Consider the following 13811-nt stretch of genomic DNA (forward strand, 5'->3'; position numbering starts at 1 on the left):
TCTATGTATGTGGTACCAAGGAATCGAACCCAGGTCTTCGTGCATGCTAGGCAAGCACTTTAACCACTAGGCCAAACTCCCGGCCCATAGCATTTTTTTTTTTTTATAGCATCCTTCAATAGACAGCTTTTTAGTTCATTTCTGCTTTAGCTACCTACTTTGAGGAGTTTGCAGACACCTGCATACTCTGCTGTAGGGCAATTTTAGGTTGGCTCACTGTCGTATTTCTGTGGACATGCAGGCTCTATTCCTCTTGACGGAGGGGTTCCTCCCGTTTTTTTTTTTCCATGCTGCCAGCAGACTGGTGATTACCCACTCCAGCCGAAATACAAAGATGTGAAAGCACCTCTTGAGGATGGCCTGCTTTCCACAGCCCACTAGGGGGTGCTCCTGTTAGGTGTAACATCACTCAATGAAGATTACAGAATATAAGCCTGAAGATACTTAATATCGGGTAACATTTTGTCAGTCATTTGCTGAGTTTTGGGTTCTAGTTTGAAAGTCTTTAAGTATCATACTGTAGTGTTATACAGGGTTTTTTTTGTTTGTTTTTTGCCAGTCCTGGGCTTGAGCTCAGGGCCTGAGCACTGTCCTTGGACTTTCTCAAGGCTAGAGCTCTACCACTTGAGCCTCAGCACCACTTCCAGCTTTTTTCTATGTATGTGGTACCGAGGAATCGAACCCGGGTCTTCATGCATGCTTGGCAAGCACTTTAACCACTAGGCCAAACTCCTGGCCCGTTATACAGGGTTTTAAACACTATGATGTATTTCTAGAAAAGTATGGTCTGGCTTGAGTCTCCCTTAAAACCAGAAAAACGTTAAGTGTGAGCACTGGACCTCAAGGTCATCCCTGAGGCTCTAGGTCAAGTGCAATTGACTTCCAAAGTGACAGCCAGTGAAGCACTGTGCAGCCTAGCGAGGTTTCATTTATCTCAGAGCAATTGAATCAAGGGACAGTCAACTCAGAATTCAGATGACCTGACTGAGCCCAGGTAGCTAGATTTGGGGCAGGTTCAAGCCCTAGAATCATCAAAGCTGTCCCTTACAAAGGAGGCCAGTTTGAACTGATTATGAGGATTAAAAACATTTAATGTCCAACACAGGCTCTGATCTTGTGTGAGGACTAATAATGGTTTCACTAATTGCTGTATCCCTGTATGCCAAGGTACTCAGTAGGTGATTGGTAAGTGAATTTGGTGGTGTTGATTGCTCATGCCCATAATCCTGGTTACCTGAGCCTGAGAATCTCGGTGTTTTTGTTTGTTTTGGCCAGTCCTGGGGCTTGAACTTGGCCTGGGTACTGTCCTTGAACACTTTTTGCTCAAGGCTAGCACTCTGCCACTTGAGCCACAGTGCTACTTCTGGCTTTTTCTGTGTGTGTGGTTCTGGGGAGTCAAACCTGGGGCTTTGTGCATGCTAGGTCAGCACAGCACAGTACCACTAGGCCATGCTGTGGACCCTCAGGGTGTCCCGTGTCCGCGCCCTCCCCGTCTGTCCGTGTCTCCCCCCCCCCCCCCCCCCCGGTCATGGATTGAACTCAGGGCCTGAACACTGTCTTTGGGCTTTCTCAAGGCTAGATAGAACTTTACCACTTGAGCCACAGCACCACTTCCAGCTTTTTTTCTGTATATGTGGTACCAAGGAATCGAACTGGTGTCTTCGTGCATGCCAGGCAAGCACTCTACCACTAGGCCAAACTCTTGGCTCCAGTTTTTTGCTTTTTTTTTTTCCTGATCCTGGGGCTTGAACTCTGGGCTTGGGCACTCTCCTTGAGCTCCTTTTTGCTCAGTGTAGTGCTCTATCATCACTTCTGGCTTTTCCTGTGCTTAATTAAAGAAAAGAGTCATGGGTTTTCCTGATCCTCAGATCTTAGTATCCTGAGTAGATGGGACTAAGGGTGCGAGCCAACAACAGCACCTGACATTCTTTTTGTTTTTATTTGTTTTTTGTTTTTTGGCCAGTTCTGGGCACTGTCCTTGAGTTTCTTTTGCTCTACCATTTGAGCCACGGCACCACTTCTGGCTTTTTCTGCTTATGTGGTACTGAGGAATGGAACCCAGGGTGTCATGCATACCAGATAAGCGCCACCTTCCCAGCCCTGGCATTCTTTTAACTATTTTTCTGTCATTGTTACTGGGAATTGAAACCCAGTGCTTACTGGCTAAGTAAGCACTTTGCCAGTAAGCTACAACCTAGCTGCTTGGAATTTCAGTTTGAAGTCAGCTGAGGCAGACAAATCAAACTTATTTTCAATTAACCACCAAAAAGCTGAAAGTGGCAGTGTGCCTCAAATGATAGAATGCCAGCCATAACAGAAATGTTTAGAGCCTTTTTGTTCCTGTACTGGCACAAAAGCTAAGAAATGTGATTTACATTTCTGAATTGATAGCCCAAGATTAAAACCAGAGAATGAAAAATGCAAATGTGGAGGGAATAGGATTAAGTGAAGTCTCAAATAAAAACTTAATACTCAGCTAATGAAATGAAAGAACTGAAAGGAAACATTGAGTTTGAAAGACAGTACAGATCAGGACTAAGTTTGCTGGCCAGACTATTAAAATCTGGATATTCTGCCTGCCAGATCATTTTTTGAGAGTAAATAAAACCGAAAGCAACCACAGCTTAATTTGCACATTTCAAGCTCTAAATCTGGAGGGACAGACTTCCGTCTGTTCATATTCAGTGTCTTCAAGTAACTTTGCTCTTTTTTCTTTTTGGTTGTGGGGGCTTGAACTATGAGCCTGGGTGCTGTCGCTGACCTTTTTTGCTCAATACTGGTGTTCTACCATTTGAGCCACAGCTCCACTGTTTGTTTTGTTTTGGTTGTGGGACTTGAACTCTGGGCTTGGGCATTATCCCTGAGTTCTTTCAGCTCAAGGCTAATGCTCTATCCTAAGGGCCACAGCACCACTTCCAATTTTTCAGGTTGTTAACTGGAGATAAGAGTCTTACAGACTTTAGTGACAGGGCTGGCTTTGAGCCACAGCCCTCAGATCTCAGCCTCCTGAGTAGCTAGGATTACAAGTGTGAGCCCCAGCACCCGGCTTTTCACTTCTGTTTTTTCGGTGGTTAACTGGTGCTAAGAGTCTCACAGACTCTGCTCCTCAGACTGGCATCACACCACAATCCAGATCTCAGCCTCCTGAGTAGCCAGGATTACAAGCATGAGTCCCGGAGCCTATGCTCTTTAGTAGGTGAAGTGCCACTAAAAAGAAAAAGTGTCTTAGCTGAGTGTACAACACACTCGGAGCCGCTGCGGTGCTCCCAGTCTGAGCAGCAGCTTTTGAAAGTTTGTCTAACGTTAGTTCCGACTGTTTGTTACTGAATGGCAAAATAAGAGAAGGTGTTTTGGGACGAGGCCAATCTGTGCTGCACCAGTGACTGTCACATAGTAGGTAAGTGACCTTCGGTATGTCACATGGTAGAGATTTTATTACAAGCCTCACTGAGTTTGTAAGGCTGTAAGGATAGGATGAGAAGATGCAGACTGCCTAGAATGGGTGCTCCGAGTGGGCTCTGCGCGCCCCTCTCACCCTACCTGCTCTGGAGGCTAAGGGCCAGACGATCCAGGATTGAAGCCAAGCCTGAGCAGCGGCCGACGAGATTCCACCTCCAAAGCAGCCAGCAAAGAGCCTGATGACAGGTGTGGCTGAGCCAGCGTGAGGCCCCGAGTTCACACCCCAGTGCCGGCGAGGGGTGCGGCGAGGGGTGCGTGAAGGCCGGGGTCAGGGGGCCGCCTCGGTGCTTTCCAGTTGCAGGAGTCGTGACAGGTGCAGGTTTGGCTGAACTGCCAGCCTTGGACCCCGGGTATTTCCTCGCTGCAATGAGGATGCTTTCCCCGAGGAATGCTGAAAGGTGCACACTCGCGAGGGCGATCGAGGATTCTCCTGGCTCACCCACACCTTGCAAGGCGCGTGCCTCCCAGGACGGCGCGGCTCCTGGACGCCCGCCCCCCGGGGTTGCTCCGCTGGGAGGCGGCAAACAGGAAAGGCACCGGAAGCCCCGGCAGCCACGAAGGAGCCAGACTTTCTCACTCGGGTTCCGGGAGACTGAGCCCCAGTTCCTCCTCCGCTCCGGCTCTCCGCCGACAGTGCTGCCCAGTCCGGCGCTGGGCGGACCGCGGTCCTGCGGCTCCCAGGGGGCGGCGCCGGAGCCCTGGCGCCGAGGCCCGGGCGACGGGGAACTGGAGGGCGCTGGGACCACAGCTCCCGGCACGCCCCGCGGCGGTGCCGAAAGCGATTGGCTGGCAGCTCTCGCTACCTTCACCGACCAATGGGATGGCGGGGAGCGGCCTGACTCGGGCGCCTGCGGGCCAATGACGATGCCGAGAAGGTGGGCGCTTCCTCACCGCTCGCCTGGCGCTCGGAAAAGCCAGCCTGGGAAGGTCGCGACGGCCGGGCTGTCGCGGGCGGCACGGCTGGGCGGAAGGCGCGGCGGCGGCGTCGGAGGGAGCGGCGCCCGAGGCCGCGGCGCCGGGGGCCGACACCCGGGCACCCGCGAGCCCGGCGGCGGACGGCGCTGGGGGCGGGCCCGGGGGCGGGGCCGGGCCTCGTTGTGAGGCGGCTCGTAATCCATCATGGCGGCCGCGGGGGTCGGCGCCTGTTCCTGAGCGGAACCGCAGCCGGAGCCGGTTCCCGGGCCCCGTGGCTGGAGAGTCCCCTGTCGTCCTCGGGCCGACCGGCGGAGAAGGCTGCGCCCCGCGCAGGCCCTGGGGATGTGAGCGCGCGCCGGCGGCGACGGCGGCGGCGGCGGCGGCATCCGGGCCGGGGGAGGGGGTGTCTCTCGGCCGGAGACCCTGACGCCGGGAGGCCGAGGCGGCCGGGCCTCCTCCCCCCGTGGCCGCCCCCGCCCTCGGCACTGCGGCCGCTTCCCGGTCCCTGACGGCTTCGCTCCGGTTCTGGGTCGCGGGGGGTGGCCTCAGTTTCCCCCGAGGCGAGGAGGAGCGTCGCCCCCCGAGTACGCCGCCCGCGCCCCGCCCGGGCATGCCTCCCTCTCAGCCCGGAGCCGCCCCTCGCTGTGGATCCTGGGCTCAGGTCAGGCCCGGGAACCCCCCATTCAGATCCACACCCCCTCCCCGCTGTCGGGTGGCCTCCGCTGCCCCCCAGGTTGCGCCCAAGAGCCGCTGATGCCCTGATTTCTTCCAATGTCGCCTATGGCCCCTTTGGTCTCCGCGCAGCCCAAAACTTCAATGCAAAGGAAAAGTCTGGATTGGTTTCACAGGCCTTTTAAAAAGCGGACCTGAAAGTTGCTGGCGGTGCATTCCGGCTGCGGCGAGCGGTCGCTGAAGTCCGAGCGACCCGTGTCCTTTTCCGGAGAGCCGGGTAGGGGAAGGAGAGCAGCAGGAAATTTGCTGGGAAGGTGGAGAAACTGAGATAGGGAGTCGGTGACTTCCCCAGGAAAAGTTCTGGACAAGCATGCAAGACGACCCGCGTTTCCTTTCTGCTTGGAGATCGAAACGACTTTAGTGGGGTTGGCCCTCTTCTTCGTCCCTTCTGAACATTTCTGTGCAAGGGTTTCTTCTTGAAACTTAACCTGTAAAATAAACTTTTAAGAAAAAAAAAGAAAAATCAAGAACCTTTGGGGATAGCCGTGCAACTACATGACTTCAAGACTGAGGAACTGCAAACATAATTGGAACGCCTGTTTACATGTGTCAGCTTAAAATTTGGCTTCTTTTTGTAATACAGAATTGACCTCATTTACTGGTGAATGTGAAAGTCTACATATGTAACTGTCTCTTCCCAAAGCCCACAGACCTTTCTGGAAGATCTTGAACCCTCTTGTGGAAAGGGGTGCCTATCATTGCTTTATGGGGCAGCAGCCTGGAAAAGTTCTTGGGGACCAGAGGAGGCCGAGTTTGCCTGCCCTGCACTTTATCAAGGGCGCAGGGAAGAAGGAATCATCGAGGCATGGCGGTCTACACTGCAATGTTTTTGTGGAACATGGTGAGTGCTTAAGGTTTCAGATCCAGTGTTTCCTTTTGTGCATTTGCCCTTGGCCATCTAGAAAACTTTCTGTAGCCAGCAGCACTTTGTGTTTGGTTCCAGTTCTACATAACATTTCTCTTATTGTAGTTACCTGGTGGTTTCTGGTGGAACTTTGCTTTCTATCAGAAAGTTATGAGTTAAAAACGTTTTGTTGAAGTCGTTTGATTCTTATCGGATCCCACTTACTCATTGTTGACAGTGACCTTGAAACAAATCATTTTACTATTCCAGGGCCTTATTTCCTGGGGGTTTCTCAGTTCTGTCACCTCCTGCTAGAAGCACTGACTGTTCTGATGTACCCAAATCCTTTACTAGGGATTTTTTTTTTCCTGTCCTTGCCCTGTCCCCTCCCCTCCCCCTTATTATCTTCCCCTTCCTCACTCCTCTCTCCCTTCTCCCCTTTCTCCTCTCTGTATATTGGGGCTTGAAATCAGGGCCTCCCGTGTTGCTTAGTTTTTTCACTCAAGGCTAGCACTTTAACCACAGTTCCACTTCCTGTTTTTTTTTTCTGGTAATTGAAGTCTCCAGGTTTTGTCTTTTCAGGCTGGCTGTAAACCTCAGTTCTCAGCCTCCTGAGTAGGTAGGATCACAGATGTGAGCCTCTGGCGCCTGGTTTCCTTTACTATTTTTCTACAGAGTATTTCGATCATAATCTCAAAGACTTACACTCTGTAAAAATGTTCAGAACTAGTGGGGCACTGGTGGCTCATGCCTGTAATCCTAGCAACTCAGGGGGCTGAGTTCTGAGGATCATGGTTCAGAGCCAGCTGGGGCAGAAAAGTTCCCGTGAGACTCTTATCTCCCAATAACCACCTCAAAACTAGAAGTGGTACTGTGGCTCCAAGTAGTAGAGCACTAAGTAGCCTTGAGCACAAAGAGCTCGGGGACAGTTCCAGGCCCTGAGTTTAAGCCCCAGGACCGACCCAAAAAAAGTTCAGAACCATGAAACCCAGCTGACTCTAATATTCTTGACGTTTTCAATCTTAAGACGAACTTGGAAATATACTCACTTTGAAGCCATGTAAGAGAAGCTGGGTGGGGAAACTGTGTTATCTTGTTATACCTTCTTCCCTTCTACTTTAGAATGACATTTAGGGCAATAAATGTTGTCTTTGACAACTTTATATGGATATCATTGACATTTCAGTGCTTGACAGTACATGCTTGTTTGTTAACTTCTAGTAATTTTGTGTGAAGTTAATATTAAGGGTCAAATTAGACTGGTGTTTGTAGCAGAGGCCAGCCAGGAACCAATTAATTAGGGTTCTGCATGTATTGTTAGAGCTTGATATTTTTCATCCTTCGAACCTAATATTAAAATATCAATTGACCCCCCCCTCACCTTGTACTTTGAAATTGTCACAAATGTCTTCTAGCAGTGGGTGACAGAAATAGCTTGTTTCCTTAAGGCTGACACTCTACCACTTGAACTACAGTTCTATTTCCACATTTTTGGTTAATTAGAGACAAGAGTCTCAAGGACTGTCCTGCCTGGACTGGCTTCTAACCTCAATCCTCATATCTCAGCCTACTGAGGATGAACCACCAGTCCTGGCCTAGTAGTTTTGTTTTAGCAAATGTGTCCTTTACTGACACATTTTCTTCCTGAATTAAAAAGTTAGGGAGGGCTGGGAGTTTGGTCTAGTGGTAAGAGTGCTTGCCTAGCATGCACAAAGACCTGGGTTCGATTCCTCAGTACCACATATATAGAAAAAGCCGGAAGTGATGCTGTGGCTCAAGTGGTAGAGCTCTATCCTTGAGAAAGCCTAAGAACAGTGCTCAGGCCCTGAGCTCAAGCCCCAGGAGTGGCAAAAAAGAAAAAATAAAAATTTTTATCTTTGAATGAGTAAGTTAATATACTTTAAATTTCAGTTTAAGATTCTAATTTGGTAAATATTGAGATTAATGTCTATAAACTAAAGGTCTTTGAGGCTATCAGTTTTCAGGTGTACAGAGAGCCAGAAATGAAATAGTTTGAGAACCTCTCCAGAAGTATGTGGGCCAGCAGTAAAAGAGATGTCTGTATTACAAAAATGAAAAAGCTATTTGGCATGACTCCATTTTTGTAAATCAGAAATACCTATTTTTTTGGGCAAGGAGTGTGTCTTAGTGGTAGAGTGCTTGCCTGGTATACGTGAAGCCCTCGCTGGCTTTGATTCCTGAGTACCACATAAACAGAAAAAGTGGAAGTGGCATTGTGGCTCAAGTGGTAGAACTCTAGCTTTGAACAAAAGAAGCTCAGGGACAGTTGTAAGGTCCTCAGTTCAAGCAAGATCTCCTTCCTTTCTTCTTTCCTTCCTTCCTTCTTTCTGACATTGGGATTTGAACTCAGTGCCTCCTACTTGCTCAGCATTCCACCACCTGAGTGAGCCATACCCTCTAGCTTAACTTTTTGGAGAAAAGAGATTCATGGACTTTTCTGTCCAGGCTACCTTTGAAGCACTATCAAGCCCCTGAGTAGCTAGGATTACAGGTGTGAGCCACTGGTGCCCCAGTCCTTATTTAAGTATATATAGTGAGATGCTGGGAGGATTTTAGATCTCTTCAGCAGAAAACTTTGGCTTTTTTTTTTTTTTTTTTTTTAATCAGTTGTGGGGCTTGAACATAGGGCCTAAGCGCTGTCTCTGAGCTTTTTTGCTCAAGGCTAGCACTCTATCATTTTGAGCCATAGTGCCACTTCCAGTTTTCTAGTGGTTAACTGGAGATAAGAACATTATGGACGTTCCTGCCTAGGCTGGCTTTGAACAATGATCCTCAGTTCTCAGCCTCCTGAGTAGCTAAGATTATAGGTGTGAGCCACTGGTGCCTAGGTTAGGCCTCTTTCTCCTCTTTTAAAGGGTAACCTTTTTTCTTCAGCATTAGCAATACTCAGAACCTCAACTAAAATTCAGAGCCTCAGTTTGAGGACTTTTCTGATCTGGTTAGTCTTGAACTGTGACCCTTCAGGTTTCAGCCTCCCAAGTAGTTAACATAATAGGTGCAACCACTGACACCTGGCTAAAACATATTTCTTGAGCACACATTGTGTGCAAGGCAGTTTTTTAATCACCAGCGATTTGTTAGTGAGCAAAAATACTCCACACTCCTAGGACTTACCTTGTTTTAGTGGGAGAAACAGCATCATAGGCTGGATAAGGATATGCAGAACTGTGTGAGGGAGAGCTGAGTGCTGAGGAGGAAATGTTGGGGAGGTGATAATTGTAGGGAGGTTGCTGGCAAAAGTGGCTTTTGAAGGAGGGAAAGGGAGGAGCAAGCCTTGTGGAAGTGTGGGTAAGTAAATGAGGGCCAACAACACTGAAAGCTGGGCCGTCAGGTGGAAACAGCTGATTTAGGGCCAGTGTAGCTGGACAGAGAGAGCAGAGGAAGGCTGTTGAGATAAAATGGGTATACAGGCCAAATGTCTGGAGAAGCATGGGGCCGCTGGCCATTTCACGGTTTTGTGTTTGGGAAGCCTGATCTGTGATCTGACAGAACCTCTCCTGTTTGTGGTCTAGCTGAGGACAGAGGAGGAGAAAGCAGGATTCTGGGTGGGGCTTGATTGCACTCCATTGCGCTGATCTAGATGAGAATGGTGATGTGGGACCAGGGCGGTGGCAGGCAGAGGGTCAGATTCTGTAATTATCTGAAGGCTGAGCCATCTGTACTTTGGATCTGCTTTTGAATTCTATGAGAGAGATCAAGAGTAGCTCTCAGATTTGTGTACTGAGTACCTGGAGGAATGAACTTGCCTTTTGCTGAAAAACTTTTTTTTTTTTTTTTTTAATACAAGAAGATTTTGTTAGGGAGGGAGGAGAGATCGAGAGATCAAGAGATGCTTTGGGGTGTGCTTCATTTCAGACAGGCGTTAGACAGCCAGGAGGTCATGTTAGACAGGCAGGTAGGACTACATGCTGGAATTCAGGGAAGCAATCCAGGCTGGAGAGAGGAACTGGTGTCCTCAGGTTAAAGGTATTTAAGGCATGAGAATGGATATGCTTGCCAGGGACCAAGTCTCCACGTGCACATCTTGCAGTTATGGTTGGAAGAGAACATTTAGTAGTTCATGAATGTGCACATTCCATTTACGTAGATTAGTTTGTGTCTTTTGTGGAGAGGGTAACTGTTCAATTTTTGCAGGGGAATTATTTTAGTTCATCATTAAGCTTTCATTCCTGCTTCTCTATGTGTTTCTTTTCTACTAAGTCCAAAAGTTACAGATAAGAACATTGCACAGCCAGGCGCCAGTAGCTGGTACCTGTAATCCTAGCTACTCAGGAGGCTGAGATCTGAGGATTGATTGGGGTTTGAAGCCAGGTTGGGCAGAAAACTCCCTGAGACTGTTGTCTTCAATAAACTACTCAGAAAAAACTGGAAATGGTGCTGTGGCTCTAGTGGTAGAGCACTGTTCTTGAGCACAAAGAGGCTCAGGGACAGTGCCCAGGCCCTGAGTTCAAGTCCTAGGACTAGCAACAACAACATTATACATACATTTTCCATCTTCCCTCTCCTCTCCCCTCCCTCTCTCCTGGCTTTTTCTGTGTATGTGATACTGGGGGATCGAACCCAGGGCTTCGTACATGCTAGTTAAGCCACATTCCTAGTCCTGACTTTTTTCTAAAGTGCTGATACTGGAGCTTAAACTCAGGGCCTCAAATTCTTACTTGGCTTTTTCACTCACTGCTATGGTTCTACTACTTGAGCCACAACTCCATTTCTGGCTTATTGCTGGTTAAACAGAGATAAGAGTCTCCTGGACTTTTCTTCTTGGCTGGCTTCAAACTGTGATCCTCAGATTTCAGCTTCTTGAATTGCTAGGATTACAGACCTGAACTATCAGCACTTAACTAGGAGGCACCGTCTTAACCTTGAAATAGCCGGGCTGACACAGGTGTAGAACAGTTGTGGGTGGTCCCACCTTTTAGGCAAGCAGACCTGAAAGTCATTTAAGCCATTGTTTACTCTCAGTCCAAAATTACTTTGTAGTTCTCTAATGTAACATTGCTTAAGGTAACAGGTAGAGGAACTTGGTAGGTCAGCACCATCATTCTATCACTGTTAACCTATGCAAATATCCAAGGCTTTGAGTCCTGTGAGCAGCTCCTTAAAAGCCGTTTGGAACATCTACCTACTGATGCAGTACATGAACTACAAAAACACAAATTTGTATGTGTGTGTGTGTGTGTATTTGTGTTTAATATGTACATTGTTATTTCTAGCATTCTAATGTGTTTTGCATGGATTTCTTACTTTTCATGAAAACATTTTTTTTGGCTTCAACTCAGGGCCTGAGCACTGTCCTTGGGCTTTCTCAAGGCTAGAGTTCTACCACTTGAACCACAGCACCACTTCTAGCTTTTTCTATGTCTGTGATACTGAGGAATAGAACCCAGGTCTTGGTGCATGCTAGTCAAGCACTCTACCACTAGGCCAAACTCCTGGCCCTTCATGAAGCCTAGTTGCCCATTAAAAAATGTGCCTATGAGCCAGGTGTGGTGGCTCACACCTGTAATCGTAGCTACTCAGGAGGCTGAGATCTGAGGATCAAAGTTCAAAGCCAGTTGGGGCATTAAAAAACGTGAGACTCTTATCTCCAATTAATCACTAGAAAACTGGAAGTGGGGCTGTGATTCCAGGGGTAGGATGGTCGCCTTGAGCTGAAGAGCACCCCCCCTCCCCCCAAAAAATGTGCTTATGGCTGGGCACTAGTGGTTCATGCTTAAAATAGGAACTATTCAGGAAGATGAGGTCTGAGAGAATCATTGTTTGAAGCCAGATGAGGCATAAAAGTCAATTAACCAGTAAAAAAGCAAGTCTGGAGTTTTGGCTTACGTGGTAGAGCACCAGACATGAGGGAAAAAGCCAAGAGAGACTGTGAGTTAAAGCCCAGGTACCAGTACCAAAACAGACAAAAAAAACATGGTTATAAGCTGTGCATGGTGACATGTGGTGCTTGTGATTCTAACATAGGAGGAAGAGGGAGGTGGATTATGAGTATGAGGTCAGCTTGGGCTGGGATGTAACTCAGTGGCAGAACACTTTCCTAGACACTTGCAAGGAGGATTCCTTACATAGCTTGGCAAAAAACAAAGAGCTGGAAACAAAGCTTGTAATGTAGAAGGAAACAAGTTTTTATTGTGGAATAAGCACTGTAAAGGAAAATGACCAAAGGTGGTTTAACTAAGTGTATTATCTGATTTGATTAACTGATGTGGCCTACCTAAGAAATGAAGAAAATGTGAAGAAAATGTCATTTATGTTGGCTGTGGACTGGAAGTGGATGTGCTAGAAATAGATGTATTTATCTGGGGTGAGGGAGAGGGACACGTGACTGCAGTACACCCGTAGGAGGCTGTCAGTGTTATTATCTGAGTCTCCCTAAGAGATTCAAGTGGCTACTTTGAACTTGGTCTTCCAGAAGAGGAAGCTCTCCCTTGGGCTTCTCCCCAACGCTGCTGTGATTCCCTGACTCCTGCATGGTCAGCCCAGCCTCTTTGATTGTTGTGTCCTGTGTCCTCAAAGCCTTCCTACCTTTCACCACTCTGCTCCTGTCTCCCTCCTTCCATATGTGTTATTGCGGGTCCTTACCATGTTTCTGTGACCTCTGCCCTGTAATGTTTCTGTAGCACAAATGAATGCTTAATCATATACTGTCTTATAATATTTCCTAGTTTCAAGTGTGGCTGGGTTCCTACATAAACTCCAGGCTAAACCACCTCGTTTTCTGTATTCTACCACAATGCCAAATACAAAGGTCCTCCATTGTGTGTGTGTGTGTGTGTGTGTGGTGTAGTTGGGTGTGGTGGCTCACGCCTATAATTCTAGCACTCTGGAGACAGAGGCAGAAGGTTCTTGAGTTTAAGGCCAGACTGTACACGCTGCATAGTTGAGATCATTTAAAAAGAAATTACAAAGTCAAGTTTTAAGAGATATGATTGGAAGGCCAAAACCAAGTAGATGAATTTGTAAACACTTTTGTAGTGCTCATGGTTTATTTTTCTTTTCTTTTCTTTTTGCCAGTCCTGGGGACTAAATTCAGGGACTGAGCATTGTCTTTGGGCTTTCTACCACTTGAGCCACAGCACCACTTTCAGCCTTTTCTATGTATGTGGTACCGAGGAATCGAATGTGGGTCTTTGTGCATGCTAGGAATCACTCTACCTCTAGGCCGAACTCCCAGTCCCATGGTTTGTTTACTTTTACTTTTTTTCCCAATTAACATTTACTTTAAAAATGTATTCAGGATTGATCAGTTGAAAATAAAAACCTTGTGCCTGCACTGGTGGCTCATGCCTGTAACCCTAGCTAATCAGGAGGCTGAGACCTGAGGATCATGATTCAAAGCCAGCCTGGGCACTAGAGTCCGTGAGACTCTTATCCCCAATTAGCCACTAGAAAACCGGAAGTGGCGCTGTGGCTCAAGGGGTGGACAGTAGCCTTGAACTGAAGAGCTCAGGCACAACACCGAGGCCCAGAGTTTAAGTCCCACAATCGACAAAAATAAAACAAAGAAAATAAAAACCTTCCTTCTTACTAAAAAAAGAATTCATGTTTTGTAAGAACTGAAAGCTGGGTACTGGTGGCTCATCCCTGTAATTCTAGCTACTGTTCAAAGCCAGCCCTGGCAGGAAAATCAATGGGACTCTTTTTTTTTTTTTTTTTTTTTTTGTGGGTCCTGGGGCTTGAACTTTGCCTGGGCATTGTCCCTGAGCTCTTCAGCTCAAGGCTACTGCCCTAACCCTGGGACTGGGCTTCGTCCCTGAGCTCTTCAGCTCAAAGCTACCACCCTACCCTTGAGCCAGACCCCACTTCCCATTTTCTAGAGGGAAATTGGATATAAGAGTTT

General features: G+C 47.8%; 2 protein-coding genes across 2 annotated transcripts in view; both read left to right on the forward strand.

Annotated features, from left to right (window-relative positions):
- The first annotated feature begins 4593 nt into the window (after nt 1-4593).
- Nucleotides 4594-5244, forward strand: LOC150066046 (uncharacterized). The gene has a single exon (XM_090330826.1). The coding sequence runs from the start codon at nt 5146-5148 to the stop codon at nt 5242-5244; it is 99 nt and encodes a 32-aa protein (XP_090186952.1). The 5' UTR covers nt 4594-5145.
- Nucleotides 5245-5255: 11 nt separating this feature from the next.
- The window catches only part of Abl1 (ABL proto-oncogene 1, non-receptor tyrosine kinase), a 108704-nt gene continuing 100148 nt past the window's right edge, over nt 5256-13811 (forward strand). The window contains exon 1 of the mRNA XM_090330820.1: nt 5256-5947. Within this exon, the coding sequence (XP_090186946.1) occupies nt 5812-5947 (136 nt within the window). The 5' untranslated portion in view covers nt 5256-5811. The remainder of the gene's footprint in view (nt 5948-13811) is intronic.

This window comes from Megascapheus bottae, chromosome 3 (assembly GCF_031878675.1).
Source record: "Megascapheus bottae isolate mThoBot1 chromosome 3, mThoBot2.hap1, whole genome shotgun sequence".
Taxonomy (NCBI): Eukaryota; Metazoa; Chordata; class Mammalia; order Rodentia; family Geomyidae; genus Megascapheus; species Megascapheus bottae.